Source organism: Eschrichtius robustus, chromosome 15 (assembly GCF_028021215.1).
Source record: "Eschrichtius robustus isolate mEscRob2 chromosome 15, mEscRob2.pri, whole genome shotgun sequence".
Lineage (NCBI taxonomy): Eukaryota > Metazoa > Chordata > Mammalia > Artiodactyla > Eschrichtiidae > Eschrichtius > Eschrichtius robustus.
In genome coordinates, this window is record NC_090838.1 from 91,195,923 (window position 1) to 91,219,688 (window position 23,766).

The 23,766-nt window shown below is 42.4% G+C and overlaps 1 protein-coding gene across 1 annotated transcript in view; it reads left to right on the plus strand.

The window, feature by feature from the left end:
* SLC9A4 (solute carrier family 9 member A4) overlaps positions 1–23,766 on the plus strand; it is a 59,312-nt gene that overhangs the window by 25,891 nt on the left and 9,655 nt on the right. The window contains exons 3-9 of the mRNA XM_068564536.1: positions 4,864–5,123; positions 6,361–6,578; positions 9,354–9,556; positions 10,148–10,234; positions 14,009–14,079; positions 17,902–18,063; positions 23,388–23,484. Coding sequence (XP_068420637.1) covers positions 4,864–5,123; positions 6,361–6,578; positions 9,354–9,556; positions 10,148–10,234; positions 14,009–14,079; positions 17,902–18,063; positions 23,388–23,484 — 1,098 coding nt within the window. The remainder of the gene's footprint in view (positions 1–4,863; positions 5,124–6,360; positions 6,579–9,353; positions 9,557–10,147; positions 10,235–14,008; positions 14,080–17,901; positions 18,064–23,387; positions 23,485–23,766) is intronic.

The following is a 23,766-nucleotide window of genomic DNA, read 5'->3' on the forward strand; positions in this document are numbered from 1 at the left end:
TTTATTGAAATCAAGCTCCAGCCCTTCTCCCCTTCCTGGAGGTTCAGGGGTGGGGATGAAAGTTACAACCCTTTACTCACTTGGCTGGTTCCTATGGCAACCAGTCCCCCTCCTTGGGGCGGGGTGTGGGTGGGGGGAAGCCCAGGCAAGAGTCACCTCATTAGCATAAACTCAGGAGTGGTTGAAAGGGGCTCATTACAAATAACAAAGATGTTCCTCTCATCCTTACCACTTAGGGAATTACAAGATTTTTAGGAACTCTGTGTCAGCTACTGGGGACAAAGACAAAATATATATTTCTTATTATGTCCCAATATTGCACCTCCCCACTGAGTGAAGAGGGTAAATCTAATCTTGTTTTCCCTTAGTGCCAAGGACGTGTTTGAGCTTTAGCATTGGCTGAGTTTTCCCTTTCAATATGTAAAAAATACACATGATTGTGATTTGAAGGAAGTCCAAAGAAAATCTTTCACAACCGTAATGACATCCAGAGCCATATAATTTGAAAGATAAGAATTGTTTTTCATGCAGTCATATGGATTTTGTCTGTAAATGTAGTCTTCTTAATTATATGTACTACTTTAGCTTCTGAAACTGCCATGGCCTCTTCCTGGCAGGGTGCACTTGTGTCCGGGGACAGGGCTGGCCCCGTTGACTTTCCCAGGCCCTAGGAACAGACGGGGTAGCTACTTATAATCTGGAGAGCTATGCAAAAGAGTTTTCGTTTGTGGCCTCAACATGCAAATCTTTGAGTCTCAATCATATTCCCTGAGTTTCCTCTGGGTTTGAGAGTCAAATAAACTCCCAGGTCCCAATTAAACTCATTCAAACTCGCCTTTTTTGAGTCTTGTGCAAGCATCTGGCTCCTTGGAACATGATCACAGCTCCAAAGGTGCAACATCCGGGCTTCTAAGACCCATGTGTAGGTTGCTCCGAGGTCAGGCAGAAGGTGAAACTGAACTAAACCAAATCACTGAGTTGGGATACAACCACTAAAGTTCTTTTGGATTTGTTTTGAAACCATAAATCACAATTTTCTTGCAAACACTCAGCCAAGATTTTTCTTAGAACATGGCTTCACTTTGCTTAAATAAAATAGACCCATATTACAGCAGTTTTGTAAAATATGGTTGATACACAATGAGACAGCTAGATATTGTTCAGGCCGTCCATGCGTCAGACACACAGAGTGCGTTAGATGCGCAAGAGATTTATAGGGGAAACTCTTGCCAGAGAAAATGGGGATGGAGTTCAGGGAGAAGGAAGAGCAGAGTGACCCCAGGGGAAAGAGAAGGATGGAGGGGAACTGGATGCATTTCTACAAGAGTTTATCAAACCCATCAGGAGTCTTCAGGCTACGGACACCCATCAGAGGAGTCCCGCACCTTCCAGAAATGGACCTGCCTTAGTAACCCTGCCACACTAGGTCTTTGGCTGAGATATTATATTATATATAATATTGTATATATATATGTATATATACATATATGTGTGTGTGTATATATATACATACACACAATGTTTATAGTGGTTTTCTCGGGAAATAGTAAGTAACATTTTTGTATGGGGGGAGGTTCCTTTGTACTTTTATATTTTCCAAAATTTCTGCACTTCGGTATGTGTATTCTTAAATCTGGTTTGAGATTTCGACAAGTCTCTCTCTCTCTTTTTTTTAAAGTAATCCCTTTCCTAATTTCAGAAATTGGCAATGCTCATGGTGCGGGGGCGCACGTGCACGCTCGTGCATGTGTGTGTGTGTGTGTGTGTGTGTCCTTGCTTGGGCCAATTTGCACCAAGCTTCCTGATTCTTCTTTTTCACCTTCCCCAGATTCTCCTTCTTCCAGAAAATTCACTGGAAACATCTCTTTGGGATAAGAAACAAGCCTGTTTATAACCTTCTGTCCACTTTCCCTTACCTAAGCAAGTTTGTAGTTACTGGCTGATAATTATTGTACACTAAAAATTGGGAACTAATCCAGACACAGAAAAACATGTGTCCTGGGCTCTCCAAAGAAGCATAATGGATCCATTTGGAGGACAAGCCCCAGATTAGGGTCTTATGAAATTCAAAATGAAGTTGTGCCCTGAAAGGATATATAACTAAGATCTTCTAGCCTATTTTACAAGTTAATTGCGTTGTAAGGTCATTTTGGCTACAAAAGCTGCATTGGGTTCAATAGAGTCCCTTCCAAAATTCATGTCCACCCAGAACCTCAGGATATGATCTTATTTGGAAACAGTTCTTTGCAGATATAATTAGTTAAGATGAGCTCATTTTGGATTAAGGTGGGCTCCAAATCCAATGACGGGTGTCCTTATAAGAAGACAATGTGAAGATGCAGGGGAGACACACCCAAGGAAGACTATATGAAGACAATGGCGGAGACGGGATTGATGTGTCCACAAGCCAAGGCATGCTTTCCAGATTGCGTCCCCCCCAGCACCTTCAGAGGAGGCATGATCCCGTCCACCCCTTGATTCTAGACTTCTGTCCTCCAGAGCAGTGAGAAAATAAATGTTTGCTGAATTAAGCCACCCAGTTTGTGGTACTTTGTCACAGCAGCCCTAGGGAACTAACATAGAAGGCGATGTGACAAAGCTGCTCTGGAGAGGGGCACGAGGACCAAGAACTCATGAGCAGAGGGGTCATTGCGTGCCTTCCTCGTGTTCCCTCCCCTCCATCAACAAGGTTCACTAGATGAAGCACCCTAGATGGAGGTTGGTAACACCTGAGCTACGTTGAGGACTGGTCCTCTCTGCCAACTCACCTTCCAAAGCCAAATGCTGGGCTGGATAAGATTCTTCATCTTCATGTGCAAACAGATAGCAAAAAGTGTATAAAGAGTTTCCTTCATGGCTCCGGGTCTCCCAAGAGCAGAGATGCTCATCCTCATAGACTAGCTGGTTCTTCTGCTTCTCTCTGTTGACTAGAGAGTGCAAATGAGATGAAGGGGGGCTTTGTTTTAAATGCACCCCGACAGCTTATGATCATGAACATGAACAAGATAGCAGCCTAGGGACCATTTGCAGGTGATGGTTCATTGCCAGCCTCTCCGTGGGAGAACGTCGATCTTCAAACACAAAGGTGATGTCATGGGAAGTCAGCAGAGGCCATGCACCAAGTGGACCTGGAGGGGCCAGGCCTGGGAAGGGGACCTGGGAAGAAATGGCTGCAGCTGTCTGCAGGTAGCAGACCGTGGCTGAGGGGTCAGCATGAGCACAGGGCAGCTAGCAGTCTGGTAAGCCCTAGGGGTGAAGCCAAGGCAGAATCCAAACGCTGTCAGAGCACCCTGAAGAACAGAGGGGCCGCTGAGTGTCTCTGTCAGGAAAGACGAATTGGGGATGGAGAGGGAGCGAGCAGGAGGCAGAGAGCGGGGTGATGCCCAGAGGTGAGGGGAGAGCGGAGTGTGAGGGAGGAGAGGGAATGAATGGGCCGTAGACCTACCCGCGCTGGAGGGCCCACGGCACTGCTGCAGTTCTTCAGCACACAGGATACCATCCCGGACGTGGTTTCCTTGAGTTTATCTTCTGCCCCTGCTCTGATTTTGTCTCGGTCTAAGCGAAGTTGATAGGTGTGTGCTGTGGTTTAGCAGGACCCTTCAGGGTCTGGGGGTCTCAAAGGTCTTCATTTCCTGCACTGATCTTACTTTACCTGTTTATGTGTCTCACTGTGTGGCAAGCTGCCACTTTGCGGAAGTTCAGTCCAAGTTCTGGGTTGCCAAGTGGCATGAAATAGCGATAAATCGATCCCTGCAGCTTCATATGAATGTGGAAATAAGCAGCGAAATAGTAGGAAAATTGAGAGTGTGTATCACACGGACTGGAGTCGTTTGGGGGATTCTAATGAGATGCTGTATATGGAAAGCAGGTGGGGTCCAACCAAGAAAGAGAAAGCACACCGTAGGTTAAACAGAGAAATTTTAATATCAAAATGATTAACTGTAATAAAGGAATAGCTACGAGATATAAGAGAACTTTTTAGGGTACCCTAGGGCTGAGGGATGACCCCCAAAGGAGGACAAACTTGGAAGGGGTTCTGATCTCCCTGGAGAAGGTGTGGATGGGCCACTGGACAGCAGAGAAGCTGGCTGATTTAGCCAAGCTAGAGCTGGTCTGGACTTGATGGGCGAGCAAGGAGGGCAGACAGGGAGCAGTCTTCTGCAGTCAGTGGCACTGGGCAGTGGGAGCCTGGGCTCAAGAGGAGCCAGCAGGCTGCATGGCTGGGTTCACAGAGGCAAGGCTGCTGAGGTGGACCCCTGGCCACAGGCATGCTGCACCAGGGCCATGCTGGGGCTTTTTTGTCCTGTGTCAAGAGATGTGTGGATAGTTCATCAGTCAGGTAGAGGATGCAGGGTGGCAGAGGGACCACTTTCAGGCCCTGTGGCTCTGACAGGACCCCCTGGAAGTTCTCACGCCCACATGGCTGACTCTCAGCCCTCCCACGGAAGTTGCAGGAAGCCCCTACCTCCTGAAATGCCCCTCAGTTGAGCAAGCTTAACGTGGTGCTCATTTTAAAGGAGAAATAAAGGAATGTCATTGTATATTACCAAGCCTATGTTGAAGGGTGCATCCGGAGCCAGAGGAAATCAATTGATAATGACACAGAGCTTAGCGAAGAGACCGGCACATAGTAGGTGCTCAGTGATTGAAAGCTGTGAGAGTTATACTTCTTACTCGGAGAAACTGAATAAATGTAAATTATTTGGAAGGCATTGAAATGTTAGGCAGCCGTGTTAATATTTCTTGTTATGTAATTTTTGTGGTGTATTATTTAACTAGATACAAAGTTAAGAATCTGTGTGTAAGCTGTTTCTCATTTCTAATTCATGTTTACTTCTTTTTTTTCATTTTCTTTTTGTCTAGGTCTTATATAACATATTAATCGCCTTCACAAAGATGCATAAATTTGAAGACATAGAACCTGTGGACATTTTGGCTGGATGTGCCCGATTCATTATTGTGGGGTGCGGGGGAGCGTTTTTCGGCGTCATTTTTGGATTCATTTCTGCGTTTATCACACGTTTCACTCAGAACATCTCCGCGATTGAACCCCTCATCGTCTTCATGTTCAGCTACTTGTCCTACTTAGCGGCTGAGACGCTCTATCTGTCTGGCATCCTGGCGTGAGTACAAACCAAGGACCAACTCTCATCCAATGAAAGAGAGTTTAGGACCACATCTTGTGGACCAGCCTTTGAGAAAGACCTGACTCCTAATGCTAATCTTCAAAAGCGTTTCAGGATTCAGGTTTTTTGAACTTTTGCAAAATCCAATTCAGGTCCTTCGCCAAACAAATGTTCTCTCCAGCATTTGCTTTTGCTCTGTTCTGGTGATTTTCCTGCATAGCAATTATAAGGTCAATTTATAACGCTCAGAAAAGCTGGTGCAAAGAGCTGGGGCAGGTTCAAGGTTAAAGTCTCACTTCAGTCGTTATGTTTTTCCTTGAAAAATGCATTATTTTAAAGTTAAAGGGAAGCATGCCATGAGCTACTATCATTCCTGGGCTCTGCCTTCTGCTATTTCCTTCAAATCACATCACAGCTCCAGGACCGGTCAGTGTGGAGTGAAACTAGGTAGATGGGAGAAGACTAGAAATTCAGATTGTTTTTCCTAATGAAAATATTTTTGAAATGTTTATCCTTGTGTAGATCTTGGAATGAGGCTTCACAACTTGGCTTATTCTATCTGATCATGTTGCCTTCTTTATGACGTCATCCTCATACCCAGCCACTTGGGCAAAATGTTATTGTATAGAAATATTTATCTTCATTAAATACAACAGTGTAAAGTCTAGGCACTCATCGTTTTCCCACCTTAAAAGTTAGCAAACTACTAAGACAAGACAAAGTCCTTTCTTTCCCATCCAGATTTGCTAAGTGGCTCTAAAACAAAACATTTTAAAGGAAAAATTTCTCATTAAAATTTTGTAGGAAACATTACAACATGAGGGGGTCTCGCTGAAGTATTCTTTCTAGGTAACTGCACTGGGTTATTTTGGTTTAAGGCAGGCGAAGTAGAGAGTACGAGGTGGGGCTGACAAAGCTCATGATGGGGGTGGAGGGAGCAAAATAAAAACAGTCCTGCTTCTGGCTCATGCATGAATTGTGTGCCATTTTGTTGCGGGAAAACCATGTCATGCCCACCTTCCCTACCACACTCAACTTGTGCAGACCCCTTAGGGAAGAAGAAGAGGAAGAAAGAAAATCTCAGGAAAAACCTGCAGCCAGAAAGAGGACTGGAGAAGATGTCCTCTCTGGATAAAAACAGGATTTGTGTCTCTGTGCCATCACCAATAGGGAGGACTTTCCAATGAGGGGCAAGGTCTTGTGGCTTCTCCCTGAGACTCTTTTCCTTTTGCAGAATCACAGCCTGTGCAGTGACAATGAAAAAGTATGTCGAAGAAAATGTGTCCCAGACATCCTACACGACCATCAAGTATTTCATGAAGATGTTGAGCAGCGTCAGTGAGACCCTGATCTTCATTTTCATGGGCGTGTCCACCATTGGGAAGAACCACGAGTGGAACTGGGCCTTCGTCTGCTTCACCCTGGCCTTCTGCCAGATCTGGAGAGCCATCAGTAAGACACAGCAGGGCCCGGAGAGTCCCACCTGCTTCTTTTTTTATTTTTCTTATTCCTTCCTGCAAGGTTAAAGCATAAGCAATGAGGTGATGCCAACTGGTTTTACTGGTTAGGGGGGTTTGGGTACCTTGTAGTGACCAGGAATGTTCTCCGTTTGCTTCCTCAATCCGTTCAGAATAATTACTGGCCGATAAGGTTCTGCACTGAAGCAAGGCTGGAGGAGGAGCACCTTTTTTTAATTGAGAGAAAACTTTCACATCTATGCATTTAAATATAACTCAGTACATTTATCCCTTGCTCTTCACTTCTTTGCCAGTTTATGAGTTCTTGCACCTTAAATCAGATATAGATTATACACTGCGGGCTTTCTTTTATACTTTTGTGACAGGAAAAGTGAGATCTCACAAACCGTAGTCTTTGTAAGGCAAGTACTGTTAGAAAACAGTCTCCTAAATATTACAGGTGGTTTTAGTCAAGGGTTGAGTGTGATATATAGAAAACGAAGGAAGTGAATCTCTATTTTTGAAAAGTGCTTAGTAAAGGCAACTCTACAATGTAACTGGTATCGACCCTATAAAATATGCCTAATTTAAAAACACGAGGTGTCTTGACTAATGGCTTTTAATTTAACTTGTATATTTATGTTTCTGGAGCTAGAAAGAACACTCAGTACTGAACTACAAGATATGCTTTACCTTTTGATTAGAAGCGATTATATTTTTAAATGACTTTAACCAATATTTGAAGCATTTTTTTACATGACTTGGATCAGTATTTTCAAGCCAATTGCTCAAAGAGAAATTAGGAGAAATGGCTCAGAACTCATCTTGAACATATCCATTCTAAATTTAGAATGGTTTTTAGGATTTAGGCAAGAATAACAAGAATGTAGAAATATTAAAAAATTCATAAAAATAACTGAATATATGTGCCTATTGGGTCTCCAGGAGAGAAAAGAATTAAGGATTCTGTGATATAAATTTATAATCTCACAAGTCCTATCAGTATTACTAACTAGCTGTTTGACCTTGGACAGATAGTTAACTACTCAAAATCTTCTTCCCCAACCACAAAGTGGTGGGTATGGACAGATTTCGTAGGTCCCTTTCAGTTCTAATACTGGAGGGATCTACAGGAGAGGAGGGTTAATGTCAAGAGGAGCACCACCTCAGAGCTTCCGCCCAGCCAACAAGCATAGAAACCAGCTGGGGGATTAATGTTGGGGAGACCTCACGATGCTTCACCCTTGGTGACCAGCCACCCAGCTCCTTCATTTTCCATCCAAGGGAAATGATGTAACAGTTCCCAGGAGAATGACTTGGCCACGTCACAGCGAGGGACAGAGCCAGGTGTCGGCGTCCAGCTCTCCCACTCCTGCCTGACTCAACGTAGCTAAGAATAGTTCACACTCATGAAGGCTTATAACATAGAAGGTCGGGCTTTATGTTATTCATAGATATTAAATTATTAAACCTTACGTCCACCTTCCGGTGTAAGTACTCAGTACCTCCAGAAAGCAGGTGAGAAGACTGCGTACATGAAAAGATTGACTTTTGCCCAAGGTCATAGGACTAGCTTGTGGAGGAGCCGGGACAAACAAAACAAAATGAGAAAAATTAAATTTTACTGTTTCCTGCACTGTCAGTGTCCCTGCTTTCAGAGGATGCTAGGAAAGTATAACAAGAATGTAGAAATATTTAAAATATTCATGAAAGTAACTCTGACTATATGTGCCTGTTGGGTCTTCAGGAGAGAAAAGAATTAAGGGTACTCTGATATAAATTTATAATGTCACATGAAGTCCTATCACCGTTACTAACTAGCTATTTGACCTTGGACAGACAGTTAACTACTCAAAAGCTTCTTCCCCAACCACAGAACAGTGGGTGTGGACAAATTTGTTAGGTCCCTTTCAGTTCTAACACTGTGGGGATCTACAGGGCAGTAGAGTTAATGTCAGTGATGCTTGCTGTGATGTCTGTGCGATTAGAAACCACATGAGGATACCGAGAGGTTTATTGCTCTCCAGGGAAACCTCTGCTTTGATGAGTCAGAGCATCAGTGAAGGGACCTTTCTCACTAGGAACCACTGCCCGGGTGGCAGCTCAGCCACATGGGGATGAAAAGCCAATGTGGTAGAAAACACCTCTGTGTTTTCAGCAAGCTCTCCTGCCCTCCACCTTCCACTTACGGACAGTAAGAAGCCCCACCTTGGACCCCTTGCCAACTTCCTTTCTTTTTTGCATTGAGCCTCAAGAAGAACCAAACCAACCACAAAAGATCTGCTCACCTGCAGAGACCCCAGGCACTGCTAGGGCTCATCTCACCTTCAAAATCACACACCTCCTCTGCTGACCCAGTGAGAGTATGAGCTGATAAAAATGCTTCTACCCTCCAAGGGATACCCTTGCTTTTCTTGGTTTTGAAAGGCTGAGCAAAATTTATAAAATAGATTAGAAAATATATACCATTTCTTATATCAAAAGTATCAAGATTTATTACTTTAAATACACACACACACACACACACACACAGAGGCAGTCATGCTGGGAAACTACCAGAGAACACTTCTGACTTGAAGCACTGCTGTCTCACAACTACCCAAGAAGTAAAAAGTTTTGTAAGCTGTTCTGTTTGGGATGGACTGCCATGGGTGTGATGGAATTAGGTTCCCTTGTTTTGTGGGCACATGCACACGACTTGGGTTCACTAACGCTGCTGTGTCTCCTCACTTGTGACCCTCTGCTCTAATACATATTTCCCCCCTTCTAGGCGTGTTTGCTCTCTTCTATATCAGTAACCAGTTTCGGACTTTCCCCTTCTCCATCAAGGACCAGTGCATAATTTTCTACAGTGGTGTCCGAGGAGCTGGAAGTTTTTCACTTGCATTTTTGCTTCCTCTGTCTCTTTTTCCTAGGAAGAAAATGTTTGTCACTGCTACTCTAGTAGTTATATACTTTACTGTATTTATTCAGGTTGGTAGATTTCTTTCATATTTGAAATAAGTCGATTCTTCTCAGGATTGTGTATTAACTTAGTAAAATACCAAGAAAGGGACACTTTATCTGATTTTCAGACAAGTGCCCAATACCCAAACTAAATTCCCAAATATTTCTAGATCATGTTTTTGGTCATCCTGTAACCTCTACATTTTGTGACCTTTTAATTGATAAAACATATTAATCAAAATATCCCCTTGTACAGGTGAATGTCTATTGCTGAAAATGAGATAACAATTAGTACTAAATAGTTTTTTTATAGCTTTTATTATAATAGTTTTTATTATAGTTTTTATTATAGTATTAGCTCTCAGCAAACTAATGGGAGGTTCTTTTAAGGAATGAAACTAAATCCCTGCTTTAAATTATAGACATCAGGCCTATTTTTATTGCAGAGTGTAAAGGTATTAAGTAAGAACTAAAGTAAACACTGGAGCATTTATCCAGGAGAAACTAGTACAAAACAAAGACATTAAAATTGGAAGTTCTAAATTTGCAATAGATTTGCTCTCTATCCTGACAGTCTTCACTACAACAAAATGCTTTATTTTGTGGTTTATGATCTAGGGAATCACAATTGGCCCTCTGGTCAGGTACCTGGATGTTAGAAAGACCAATAAAAAAGAATCCATCAATGAAGAGCTTCATACCCGTGTAAGTTATCTCTTGGTCATAATTAATAAGTTGATAAGATGTTCCCTCTTTGTCACCTATGGGAGTGATTTAGAACTTTGATGAGGTGTGTATATGTCACTAGACATGGCCTCTTTCCTCTCCAGCTCCACCAACAGTGACTGTACTAGCTTCCTGGTGCTGCTGTAGGAAATTATCGTAGACTTAGTAGCTTACATCTTACAGTTTTTATCTTACAGTTCTGGAAGTCAGAAGTTCACAATGGGTTTCATTGGGATAAAATCAAGATGTAGCAGGGCTGTACTTCTTTCTGGGGGTTCTAGGAAAGGGTCTCTTTTCTTGCCTCTTCCAGCTTCTAGAGGGTCTTGGCATTCCTCGGCTTGTGGACCCATCCTGTCTTCAAAGCCAACAATGACCAGTCAGGGCTTTCTCATGCTGCATCACTCTAATACTGACTCTTCTGCCTTCCTCTTCCACATTAAAGATCTTTATGGTTATACTGGGCCCATGTGGGTAATTTAGGGTATTCTCTCTATCATAAGGTCAGCTGAATAGCAAGCCTAAATCCATCTGCTATCCTAATTCCTCTTTGAATAAAAAGTAACATATTTGCAGGCCCTGGGGATTAGGACCCTGTACATCTTTGGGGACCATACATTCTGCCTATTGCATCTGTCCTTTGCCCTTCAAAGACTCATGTCTGTTCCACATGCAAAATACATTAACCGATCCCAACATCTCAGAAGCCTCAATCCACTATAGAATGAACTCAGAGACCAAAAATCTCACCTACATCTTGTGAGTTCAAAAGACCCAACTCTCAGCATCTCAACCATCTAAATCAAGGATGGGTGAGGCTCTGGGTATAATCCATCCTGAGACACAGTTCCTCTTCACTCTGAACCTGTGAAACTCAGGAAACAAGTCATCTTTTCCCAAAACGCACTGGTAAGACAGTCATCAGATAACGGCTATAGATATTCCCTTTCCAAAAGGGGGAAACATGGACAGAAAAAAGGAGTCATGTACCCCAAGCAAATTTCCAAGTCTGCCTGGGTTTCCAGTCCTGGTTTCCAGTCCTGGGAACAATCTTCTGTGATTCTTTGCTCCACCTTCTGTGATCTCCCCTCCACCCTCTGAGTCATAGTTCTTTTTTCATGAACAGTAGCAGGTGTTTGTGACTTATTAGTTTTGTTTTGTAATTTTTATTGGAGTATACTTGATTTACAAGGTTGTGTTAGTTTCAGGTGTACAGCAAAGTGAATCAGTTATATGTATACATATATCCACTCTTTTTTCGATTCTTTTCTCATATAGGCCATTACAGAGTACTGAGTAGAGTTCCCTGTGCTATACAGTAGGTCCTTATTAGTCATTTATTTTATGTATAGTAGTGTGTATATGTCAATCTCAATCTCCCAACTTATCCCTCCCCCCCTCCTTGCCCCCTGGTAACCATAAGTATGTTTTCTACATCTGTAACTCTAGCGGCTTATTAGTTTGATCAGCCTGCTTCTTGCCTGTAAAATTTGGGGCCCAGTAGCTTTCTTTCATTTCATCTTCTCTCTCTCCCTTTTGGGTCCAAGCTAGCAGTGTTTCTGTCAGGGTTCAACAAGGGGAGCAGAACTAGTAGGAGATATATATTAAGAGCTTTGTTGTAAGGAATTGGCTCACCTACTACGGGTGCTGGGTAGGCAGGTCCAAAATCTGTAGGACCGGCCATCAGGAAGGGTGGATTGGAACTCTCAGGCAAAAGCAAGTGGCATTTTCTTCTGCTTTATTCTTCAGGCCTTTCAAGTGATCAAATCAGACCCACCCAGATTATCTAGGATAAGATCCCTTACTTAAAGGCAACTGATCAGTGACCTTTAATCCTATCTACCAAATACTTCCACAGCAACATCTAGACGGGTATTAATAATAACAGGGGAGTAGCCTAGCCAAGTTGACACCTCAGAAAACTATCACGATGAATAATGTTCAGAGTTGCCTGACTTGCTTCTAAAATCATTGTTCTAAAAAAGGAAGGAAGGAAGGATGGAAGGAAGGAAGGAAGGAAGGAAGGAAGGAAGGAAGGAAGGAAGGAAGGAAGGAAAGAAAGAAAGAAAGAAAGAAAGAAAGAAAGGAAGGAAGGAAGGAAGGAAGGAAGAAAGAAAGGAAGAAAGAAAGAAAGAAATCATTATTCTAATGGAACATGGGATTTTCTGCTCTTCCTGAACTTATAATAAAGAAGGGGTAACAGCTTCCACTTCAGCAGACATGGCCTAGTGGCAGTTTTGGTGAAAACATCCAACTCTGACAAAAGTGAAAATGAAGTCGATCATGGTTTCTGCCAGTTTGTTTTAAGTCCAACACAGTATTGAAGGGATGGCGTTTCATGTGGCTACAGGAAATAGAAATGAGAACTAATGTATGGAAAACATAGGGTGAGAGGCTTCAGCTCTGTTAATGAAGAGTGTTTGGACAGTTGCTTGTATGGCTCACCCAAAGGTGAAATGGATGTGTGCAAGCGATAACCGGAAACACTCGGCATAGTTGCTGTACAAGAGATTCAGGCTTGGAGGGGATGATTGGCCCACATAATTTGGAGGTTTCTTTCATGCCTGAACGTCCATAACTTTAATGCTGGAGAAACTGATGAAGTCTTTCAAAAGTCAGACCTGAATTTCATGGCCAAAGTCACCTTAGGAAATAAAGTAATTTTAATTCCAGGAAACGCAAATGAAAAATTTTCAAGGCCATTTGGAACTATTCAACAGATGGGGATAGGGAGTGAGCGTTTTAAAATAAGTAGTGCTTTAACCCAATTGAAGATTTTTGTCTCTATCTTTATCCCCTCTGTTCATTATTTTAAGAAATTAGCCATATACCTAAGACAATAGAACTTGGATATTTCACCCCTTTCTTATTTTTCTTTTTCTCAAAAAAAGGTATAATTATTGGTAGAGAGTACATAATTATTTCAGAATTAATTTAGTATTTTAATCTATTTTGCAAAAAAAAAATTTAGAAGCCATGTTAAACTTCAATGATTACAAATTTAAATTATCTGTAAAGTAACAAATTATGAAGAGACTGTGTTTTTTCCTAAATTCCTATAAACAATTTGGATAAAGCAAACGTAGTATAATTAGCTTGGATGGTGAAATGTGAATACTGAGACAAAATGATCAGATAAAAACTGAGGCGTGGGAATTCCCTGGTGGTCCAGTGGTTAGGACTCTGTGCTTTCACTGCTGAGGGCGCGGGTTCAATCCCTGGTCGGGGAACTAAGATCCCACAAGCCGTGTGGCACGGCCCACCCAAAAAAAGAAAAAGCAAAAACTGAGGCATATAGATAAATTTTGTTGTTATATGTTGCTATTATAATAGAATACCTGTAGAATTATATTTTCAGGAGCGGTATAAATTGGATACTGGCATATTCTTTTCTTTCTCAATGAAATTAAAAGAATAGTTAATTATTAGGCTTTATATCCATGTGATTTCAGTAATGAGAAATTTCCTAGATCATTCTAGAAAAATAGTATTCAAAGCAAAGCCGGTATCTTGTTTTCATTGCAAGTTATGTGCTTTATTAAAGAAATTATCTACAGAGCCTTTGCATCATGAAACTAAGTGGTATTACTGGGAAAGGCATTATAAGCGTCAGTTACATGAACAGAGTGATAGAAAAAAGGGTATGCTCCTGGAAAATAAAGCCCCCTTTGTTTTCCAAGGTGTATTAACCTTCCCTGTGTGTCTTGTAGGGTTAACGTTTCATCAGCAATCATTTTTCTGTGTTTGGTTTGGCAGCTGATGGATCACTTGAAAGCTGGAATTGAAGATGTGTGTGGGCAGTGGAGCCACTACCAAGTGAGAGACAAGTAAGGAAGCAGAGGTTTCACCACCGAGGAGGGATATATGTGACATGGGGAACCTCAGAAGTTTCCACTGGAAGCTAGGTAGATGGGATAAGATAAAACTAGAAGGAATCCTGAGGAAGGTGGCCAGGAAGATAAAGGGCCTGGGAGCCATGCCATACAGGAAGCAGGCAGAAGTCCTGGGAAATGGAGAGCTACCAGGTGGAGGAAGCAGTGAACTTGGGCTTGGTTGCTTTAGAGGAAACTAGTACAACTGACAGGTGGAAATTAGAGACGCCAGATTTAAGTTTAAAACAAGGACAATTTCCCAGTGATACGAGAAGCACAACCAGGGAATGACAGGCTTCAAGAGGCTGCGAAGGAGGGTTGGCGAGTCATCAGGGATCCTGGGGAAGAGATTCCTCCATCGTGGGGGAGGTCCTTCCCGCATAACGATTCTGTAAGGATGCCGGGGGCCCTCTTCTCCACCACATCTCACATTTCAGAACTCGTCCTCTTCTGGATTTAGTCTACAGCCATATTTCTTAATGATGTGGCCCTGAGGAGCGTTTATTGAGGATGAGGAATACGAGATTTTTGAAGTTTTACACTGCTGTTTGGAGGATGGAGGCGTTAGCAGTAGTTCAATTAACCAAATGGTAGACATTTCCAACATATTGATGTTGGTGATGCCAAGAGAGACTAGATCTTAAAAATTCTGGCTCTTGCACGGTGGTGGCACAGAAACTGAGAGCTTTTGAGTGGGATTTTTTTTTTTTAAGATTTTTTGATGTGGACCATTTTTTAAAGTCTTCATTGAATTTGTTACAATATTGCTTCTGCTTTATGTTTTGTTTTTTTGGCTAAGATCATGTGGGATCTTAGCTCCCCGACCAGGGATCAAACCTACACCCGCTGCATTGGAAGGCAAAGTCTTAACCACTGGACCGCCAGGGAAGTCTCCTGAGTGGGATATTTTTTTATGAGGCAGAAAGAAGCGTCGTTTTAGCAGTCCTTACAGTGTTAAAATAGAATTTAAATTCTGTGACTATCCACCGATCTAGAATTTAGGCCATGGATTTTTTTTTTAAGTTCAAATGCCATAGTTATTCCAATGAAGCATTATTAAATATTCTTCCATTTAGCCGAATCTATACCTAACTTTCTAAACTATGTCAAGAGCAGTAAGACACCCTCACTGTGTTCTAGGTCTTCACAATGTAGTGCATGTGGTCCTGGGGGTGGGGTGGGGGAGAAGAGAAAGAGCCTGAACAAATAATTATGGTCAATATGGTGCATGTTATAACAGAGGCAAATGCATAGAACTACAGTAATACAGAAATGGGAGTGAGTTTGGAAAATAAATGAGTTCTCCAGGCAAAGAAGAATGGAAAGCCTGCCAAGTAACCGCAGTAGCAGCAGTGTATTTCCATCTGCAAAGGCAAGGGAGAGCGTGTCATGGTTTGGATATGGGAGAGTGACAAGGTGAGAAAAAGGTGAGAAAAAAGGAGGACATGGCTGGAAAGACAGGGACACGCTTTTATGGTACAGAGCTAAGGAGCTCTCTACAGCCATTAACACTATAAAGTTCTATTTGACCTTTAAAACTCATATCAAAAGGCTATTAAATAGGAGAGTGGCATGACCATACTTGACTTTTGGAAGGCAAACTACAACAGCCATATGGAAGCTGGATTAGAAAGAGAGGAATTATCTGTCACATGATCTCCTTAACTGTCCTGTTATCACTATTGGTCTCATTTTATTTTATTTATTTATTTTAAACTTATTTATTTATTTACTTTTGGCTGCATCGGGTCTTAGTTGCAGCACACGGGATCTTAAGCTGCAGCACACGGGCTTCTCTCTAGTTGTGGCGTGCAGGTTTTCTCTCTCTAGTTGTGGCGTGCGGGCTTCTCTCTAGTTGTAGCATGCGGGTTTTCTCTCTCTAGTTGTGGCGTGTGGGTTCCAGAGCGCCTTGACTCTGTAGTTTGCGGCACACAGGCTCAGTAGTTGTGGCCCACAGGCTTCGTTGACCCGCGGCATGTGGGAAGTTAGTTCCCTGACCAGGGATCAAACCCACGTCTCCTGCATTGGAAGGCAGATTCTTTACCACTGGACCACCAGGGAAGTCCCTAGTCTCATTTTAAAGATGAGCGAACCAACTCCAAGAGGTCGATTAACCTGTTGTACAGCGCAACCTTGATGTGGGTTCAGGTCTTTTGTTTTCAGTGAGCTGCAGAGCTTTCCGACTAGTGAGGGTAAGGGACCAGCAGAAGGGGTACTGAAATACTTCTGGGGTAGACAGGCTGGCTATGGCGTAAGGAGGGGAAGATGAGGAAAGGGAAAATGAGAATGACCATCAGATCTTCAGACACGGAACCTAGGGAGGTAACAGTGCCGTGGTTAAGCTTACAGTCTGTAGAAGAATGTTTGGAGTTAAATAACAGATTCTGTTTAAGATGCTTCAGATACTCACTCAGCCCCTGTTTGGAATTTAGTCTCAAGCTCAGGAGGAAATCGTGGCTGTGATAGAGGTTGTGAGTTGTCAGTGAGTATTTGGTAACCAAAGCCGTGGGTGTGGGTGAGATGACTACCAGCCGGTGAAGAGGGGAAGCTTCCTGGGGACGGGACTCTGAGAAGCTTCCATGCCTCTGGGGCAGGTAAGGAAGAGCAAGGGCAGAGGAGACTTGGAAGAAGTCGTGAGCAAGGCTGGAAGGGAGGCAGGATGTGCAGGGCTCAGAGTAAGTGACCGAGTGGCCCATCAGAAGAAGCCAGTGGCTGATAGGGCAAGGGCAATGGCAACCACCGGCCTTGACCAGCCCAAGGTCAAGGTGAACCCGAACCCGGGGTGAGGAGCATCAGAGAAGTCCTGATGGGTGGGGTGCCGATGGCCGTAGATTGAGGAATAAACAGCAACAATAGCTTCTCATGAAGAAAGGCACAAAGCGAGAAGGCTGAGGGCTGACCCAGTTGGAGCCAGAGTGAGCCTGGTATGAACCAAACCCAGATCACAGAGCCCAAGGAATCACAGACTGCTTAACCCAGGGGAGCCTCGGCTGATAAAGAGTCCATCCGCCTCACAGGCCAGGAGACTAACCGACCACCAGATGAGCCAGCATCCCAGTGTAAATCAGGCGGCAAATTACTCTTTGCATGGAAAATGATTGAAGGTGTGGACAATTCCTCCTCCAAACAGATGGTGGACTCTGAAGGCACCGTATGCGCCACGTGGCTCGGTCTCATGGGTCGGCCGGAGCTTTGGCGCAATAGTCAGCGTCCGTCAGCGTCTGGCCTATTCAGACGCTCCATCACTCAGACTGTCAGGGTATATGTGGGTTCTCCCCACACCCCGCCTAAGTGGCAGGATTCAAAACGATCTGCAGCGTAATGGGCAAATCTACTGTAACTACCAGGCTGTTTAAACTTGTGGGCTCTGGTTGAACAGGCCAGCACCACTGTCAGTGCAGCTGCCACGGTTAGGAGCTACTGGGAGGGTACAGCAGACTCCCCGACCCCGTTTCGTCTCCCACAGTTAGAACTCAGCTGGCATCCCCAGCTCCCCACTAATGCCCACTTTTTGCCCCGATTACAGCTTGTCCCTTCCTTTTGTTTGGTTGATTTTCAATGTGTTCAGGTCACTAGGCCATTCTTTCTTTATTTTAAAGAATGTATAGATGCTATGATTATTTTTTTCAAAAATGTGTTCAAAGTCACATGTGTTCCAGGCACTGTCGTGGTGTTTTTCAGAATAAAGTTAAGTACAGCTTGTTTCTAGAAAAAGTATATACTTACGTAACACATACAGAGATTGAAGATTTCCAAACTGTTGGTTTCCGTTTTTAGGTTTAAGAAGTTTGATCATAAGTATTTACGGAAAATCCTAACCCGAGAGAACCTGCCAAAATCGAGCATCATTTCTTTGTACAAGAAGCTGGAAATGAAACAAGCTATTGAGATGGCAGAGACCGGGATACTAAGTTCTACAGCCTTTTCCATCCCCCATCAGTAAGTGACATCTGCCCTCGATCTAGACTTTCAGTGTCAGAATTACAGGGGGCACTAACTCATTGTTCTATTTAAAGGTTCTATTAGGAGTGAAGAGGCAGAGATATGACAAAGGAAAAATGGAAGAAATAAGATCTAAGTCTTGGCATCTTATAGCTTGGTCCATGCTCGATCTGTTTCACCTAGTTTCTGAAAATTACTTTCTAGCAAAAAGATGAGAGTTTTTTGACATCTTTCTTTGGGAGGGCAGGGCAAATGAATTTATAGAAGATTTTCAGCATATGTCACAAGTCTTCCTGTTTAGACATGTCTACCCTTTAACCCGTGCTCGTTTGCTCCTGCTAATATTGCCGTTGTCTTTCTCCCATAAGTCATCTCTCTTCCTGTCTTCTATGAGGAGAGACCAGGTCAGCATCCTAGGATACTAAGTTGGATTTGGGCATGAGTGGTAGAGGAGCAAGAGGTGTGGTGATTGGTGGGATATTTAAAGAGAAGGCCGTGTTTGTAATTGTGTCTCAGGCAAAGATCTGTGTGCGTCTGTGTGAGACCAGCTGTGAACAGGAGCAAGGAGGGAACTGGCTACCAGTGGAACAGAGGGTGGGGTAAGACTGGTACATACCCCATCATTACAAGATGATGCCCTTTGAAGCCTGGTGCTTCAGTTGGAGCATCTGGAAACCAATTGTCCCAAGAGCTGGTTAGACATTTTTTAAAGCTGCTTTAAGTCTCTGACATTTAACGAGAACTCCTTGAATGTCATAAGAATTAATTCACCCCCTCCCCAAAGATGCCCAGTTTTCTCCCAAGAAACGGTTTATGAATTGGGGAAATTAGTCACAACGTATATTTAGCATAAGGAACACCAGCCCCTCCATCCTGACGTCTTCGGAAGATAATGAGTTTCAATGATCTCCCCACCTCCTCACCTTTGAAAAGCAAGTTGAGAGAAGAGCTAAGAAGAGATGGCAATGAAATTGTCATTAACACCTGAGTGTTATTTCTCATCGTTTACTTGCTAATGAATCAGAAGCACCATCACCTTTTTTACATGGGGAAAATTTCCAGCCAGGGAAAAATCTAAAGTAGCATCCCTGAGGGCATCTTTGTGTAAACAGAAAGCTTTCTGCCTTATTTCTCAGTGAGTTGGTTGGTTTGTTTTGGTGCTGCCCATTACATGGCTTTAAGGAAATTTCTGGTCCTAAAATGGGAATGTGCTAACAAATATTTATTGGCAACACCATGCTGAGCCATATGAGAGCCTGAGGCAGAAAAAAGTAATCGGGGATACTGATCTTGTCTTTATTTAAAATGTTGATATATCACTCACCATGGATAATTTTGCGTTCTTTTATTTTCTACGATATTGCCTTCAAATCCTACTTCACTTGATTCCTGAACTTTTGGGCATCCCCTTAGCCAAGGGGAGTACTAGGGCACCTGTTATGTGCCACGGCCTGTGGAAGCAGACGGTCCCTGCCCTCGGGGAGCTCATCCCTGGAGCGGGGTCCTGATGGTGATAAAATAGGGCACACAAACATACGATCATAAAGCCCAGGGAGCTGTGAGAGGGTGAGAGGGAACCTCATCTGGTCCCCAAGCATTTGACCTGCTCACTGAAGGATGGATGAGAGCTAACTCAATGCTCAGCAGGAGGCCTGGACCTGGTCGGGTGCAGGCAGTTTAGACCATGAGGAACTTCCTCGACCTTCTACTCACTAGTGATGTAAGCGCTTGGTCTAGGAATGTAGGGGTGCTTATCTCAAATGAGAATCAGCCTCTCATGTGCCAAAATATGCCTTGAATCTCTGTACATTACGTTGCACTGGTCATAAGCAGGTGTCCCAGTTCCTAACCTCAAGGCAATTTTTAAGGCAGTTTCATTTAGAGGATGCCCTGTGTTGAGTGAATTATTTTTCAGACATTGACTCAAGATTAGTAAGAGAGCCTTCTAGGTTGGAGACATGTCTTCCCCCTGTAGCCCAAACCGGTTAGTTAACCGAGGTGGGAGAGGAGATTTTTTTAAACCGATATTTACTACAAGTTTAGTATTTAAATTGCATTCATTTGATCTCATCAGAAACCTGTCGGACGTCAAGCAAAAAGGAATTCCTCTCCTAAGATCAAAGCAGTGATTTCTTAAAAAACAAACCTTCATACAATAATAGGAAAAAGAAGTGTGTACTCAGCTCGCTTTTTGTGACTCCGTATGAGAGGATAACAATAAAACGCACAGATATTTTTTTTCTTTAGAAGTTTAAGCAATTGTTCTACAAGAGGTTTAGATTTCCAAACTCTGTGACCTTCAGGAGAACGCTACCCCTAGAAGCTGTCTATGGCACGCTGCAGACAATGCTGATTCTAGGGAATTCCTTTACTTTTACATACATTATTTTATTTGACTCTCAAAACAACCCTATGGAATAAATAGACTATGTACTTGGATTATTATTCTAACTATGAGGCACCTTGCTTTACCCATGAGTAGGAAGTTCTTAGAAACATCAGTCGGTAGAAGCTCAAGCCGATTAAAAAATATTTGGTTACTAGTAAAGAGATATTAAAATATTTATAATAAAGATGTTAAAAAAGAAGAAAATGAAAGATAAAAAATATATATTTATAATAAATGTATAGGCATAACACACTACAGCTGTACGACTTCAGGATATTGTCTTTAGAAACTCCCAAATAATTATAATGTCATTTATTAAAAAGCACAAATTAATTTATTGCAGTTGAAGAATTTTTAAATTGATCACATATTGACAGGTGTAAGCTCACAGTCATGCATTCTGACACCAAAGACACTAGTATGAAGATTCTGATGCCATGTTCACTTCCATGATGGGACGTTGCCTTGTAGGGAGCCGGGCCCACAGCTCTGCATTCTTCACTTGTTCTCAGTGTTGGTCACCTTGGTGACCTTTCTAAGAAGACACAAGGCAACCACATACACAGAAGAGCTGTTGGTACCATTGTTTACTTAGTGGGCACATCCTTCGGTCAACATACATTTCCCTGGATTTCATGTATGAAGCTACTAAAAGAGGATGGATTCTTCCAAAGAAATCAGGATACATTTGATCTTTTGGGACTTCATCTTATGGCACGAAGATAACATCTACTAGATTTCATATCTCTATTGCTGTGTTTAGAATCGAAACCTCTTTTTACAGCATTATAGCATCTGATTTTTTTTAAAAAGTTAAGGGAAATGTGAGCCTTTTATTCAAACACATTAAGATTCAGATTTCCCCAGTTTGATTTCAATGGCCATGAAATTACCAGTGGTCTTTTATTTAAGGTAATAGAGGCTTCTTTTACATCTTGTTCCAGTGATGAGACTTTCACTTTGTAATTTTACTTTTTTGCCCTAGAGATTACTAAGATTCAGTTTTTCTGAGGATTGTATCTTTCCTGTGCTCATGATATGATCATTTCAGGAGTGATTTTGCTAACGAAGTAGCAGGTAGGAAAGTCCATGCATCAGTAATTGCCCGAATCAATAATTCATCCTTCTGATTCTATAGCTGCAGCTTCTCAGTGAGAATAAATACGAGGCAATGCTACCGGGAACCCTGTACTGCACATCCAGCCAGCAGCCTAAAAGGGCTTGAACTAAGTCTGGTCCTTCCCAGAGTGGTTAATCATAAACTGGGGAGAATGCCAAGTTAGATTTCCTATCTCAGGTTTAACTTTACCATTTCCTTTACCCATAGTTTTTTCCTATTTGGTCATTTTATTATGAACACACAAAGTGGAACTATTTGTTTAGCTGCTGTTTCTGTTTAGCAATAGATTCCTTCCACCATAAACAAGGAATGTGTTCAGATTGCGGCAATGCGTGGGTGTACCTAAATCAGAATAAATTTTATTTGAGGGACATTTAAACAGTTAGGTTGAAATGCCCTGATAATAATGTTTAAATCACCGAGGGTGGTAACTGAATATCAATAGTGTTGACGTTTGCAGCTCTGCGATATGGAAACTGATTTCAGTGATTTTGTAGGAAGGGCATTAGTCAGTCGACAGATCGCATTGCTAAGTAAATGCTGGCGTCCTGGTCCTGTGATATCCAGCATCCAAGCCCTTAAAAATCTTTTACTCATTCATTGTGCATTACTTACAAAAATATCCTTGCTATTTATGGCGATATTGCTACTAATGTTTGGGGAAAGGGACTTAAAAAGTGGCCTGTCTTGAAACCAATAACTTCTTGTCTCTATGGTCAATTATCCTAAGACCTGTGCAAGCAGGTAACAACACATCAGCACACGTGTGCATTTCAAAACTCTGCAGCCAGAAAAGAAAAAAAATCACAGCTCTGTAAGGGTTTATACCAATATGTCAAGGGAGGTAATAGTACTAAAAGATGGGTTTAATTTTCTTTAGTTCTCCTTTTTTTGTTGTTCCTATGTCCTACAGTGAGCGTATATTATTCATACAATAAGTTTTTAGAAATTACCACCACTAGACCGAAGTGATTGAAATCAAATATGTGTGTCATATGAGAATTCTGCACATAGCGATGTCATGACTGAAATCCTCAGAGGACAATTGTTCATTGACTGCTAACCTGGCCATGACTTGGCTTTTGAGCTCTTTTTTTGGGGGGGGGAGGGGTGCTCATGGTGAAGAAGGCAGAAAGAAGTCAACTGCTTCTAGAATCTCAGAGGGTCCAGTGTCTCTGAGCTGGCCTGATTTTCATGGTGGCAATGGTTTAATTCTCCTCATAAAACATGATTTTAGTTTCTTACCATTATTCTTTAACCAGAGATAAATTCCCTAAAGGGACAATTCCAAGATAAATGTACTTATAAAGGTACTCGTAAAAATTCAGTACTGCAGAGATTAGTGCTGTTCAAAATGTGGGACTAACATGGTGTTGTCCGTGAGCCTTGAAGGAATAATCTTATTTCTGTTGAATCTAACAGTGAAACATTTGGTTTGCCATTTGTGGTATCCTTTCCAAAAATGTATTTCCTAATCATTGATTTTTATTGTTTTTTACAAACGTGTCTGTTCATAATAGATACGGAGGAAAAAAGTAACTGGTTTGCCGTGACTTTAAACTCCTTTTTAAAAATGGGTTAGAGAAATTCCCATATACAAGCTATAGGCAAAGAAGCCACATGTTCAAAATGTAAGTCAAGACACACGTGCTGACATTTCATATGAATTTACTAAAACAACAGGAAAAGTTATGTTAAAAACATAACCTTTATGTTTATCAATTAGAAGTCCTGAAAGTAAATTGATGCTTTTGTGGTCCCCTTGCCAAGATGGAAGAATAATGCTTGGCTTCCCCCCAATGATGTTTCCAGGGCCCAGAGGATACAAGAAACCAAAAGACTCTGCCCTGAAGATGTGGAGTCCATGAGGGACATTCTGACACACAACATGTACCAAGTTCGACAAAGGGTGTGTATAAGACGTGTCCCTGTTCCCTGTCCTCGGATCCAGTCCTCCAGGAATCAGTTCTTGTTCATGTTATTCTCTCCAAAGCAGTCTTCTTGATGAACAATTTCTCTCTGCTTAGTTTGGAGAACAGAAAGTTAATTGTTATGTTTCTGCAGCAAAATTGGCACCCGTGGTATAAAGAGAAATGCAAATCCAGTTGCTGGCCCTAGGGGTCAGGCTGCCCTAGCCCTGCAGCCCCAGAGTTTTCCAGAACCAGCAGGGCTCCCTCCCCCTCCAGAGACA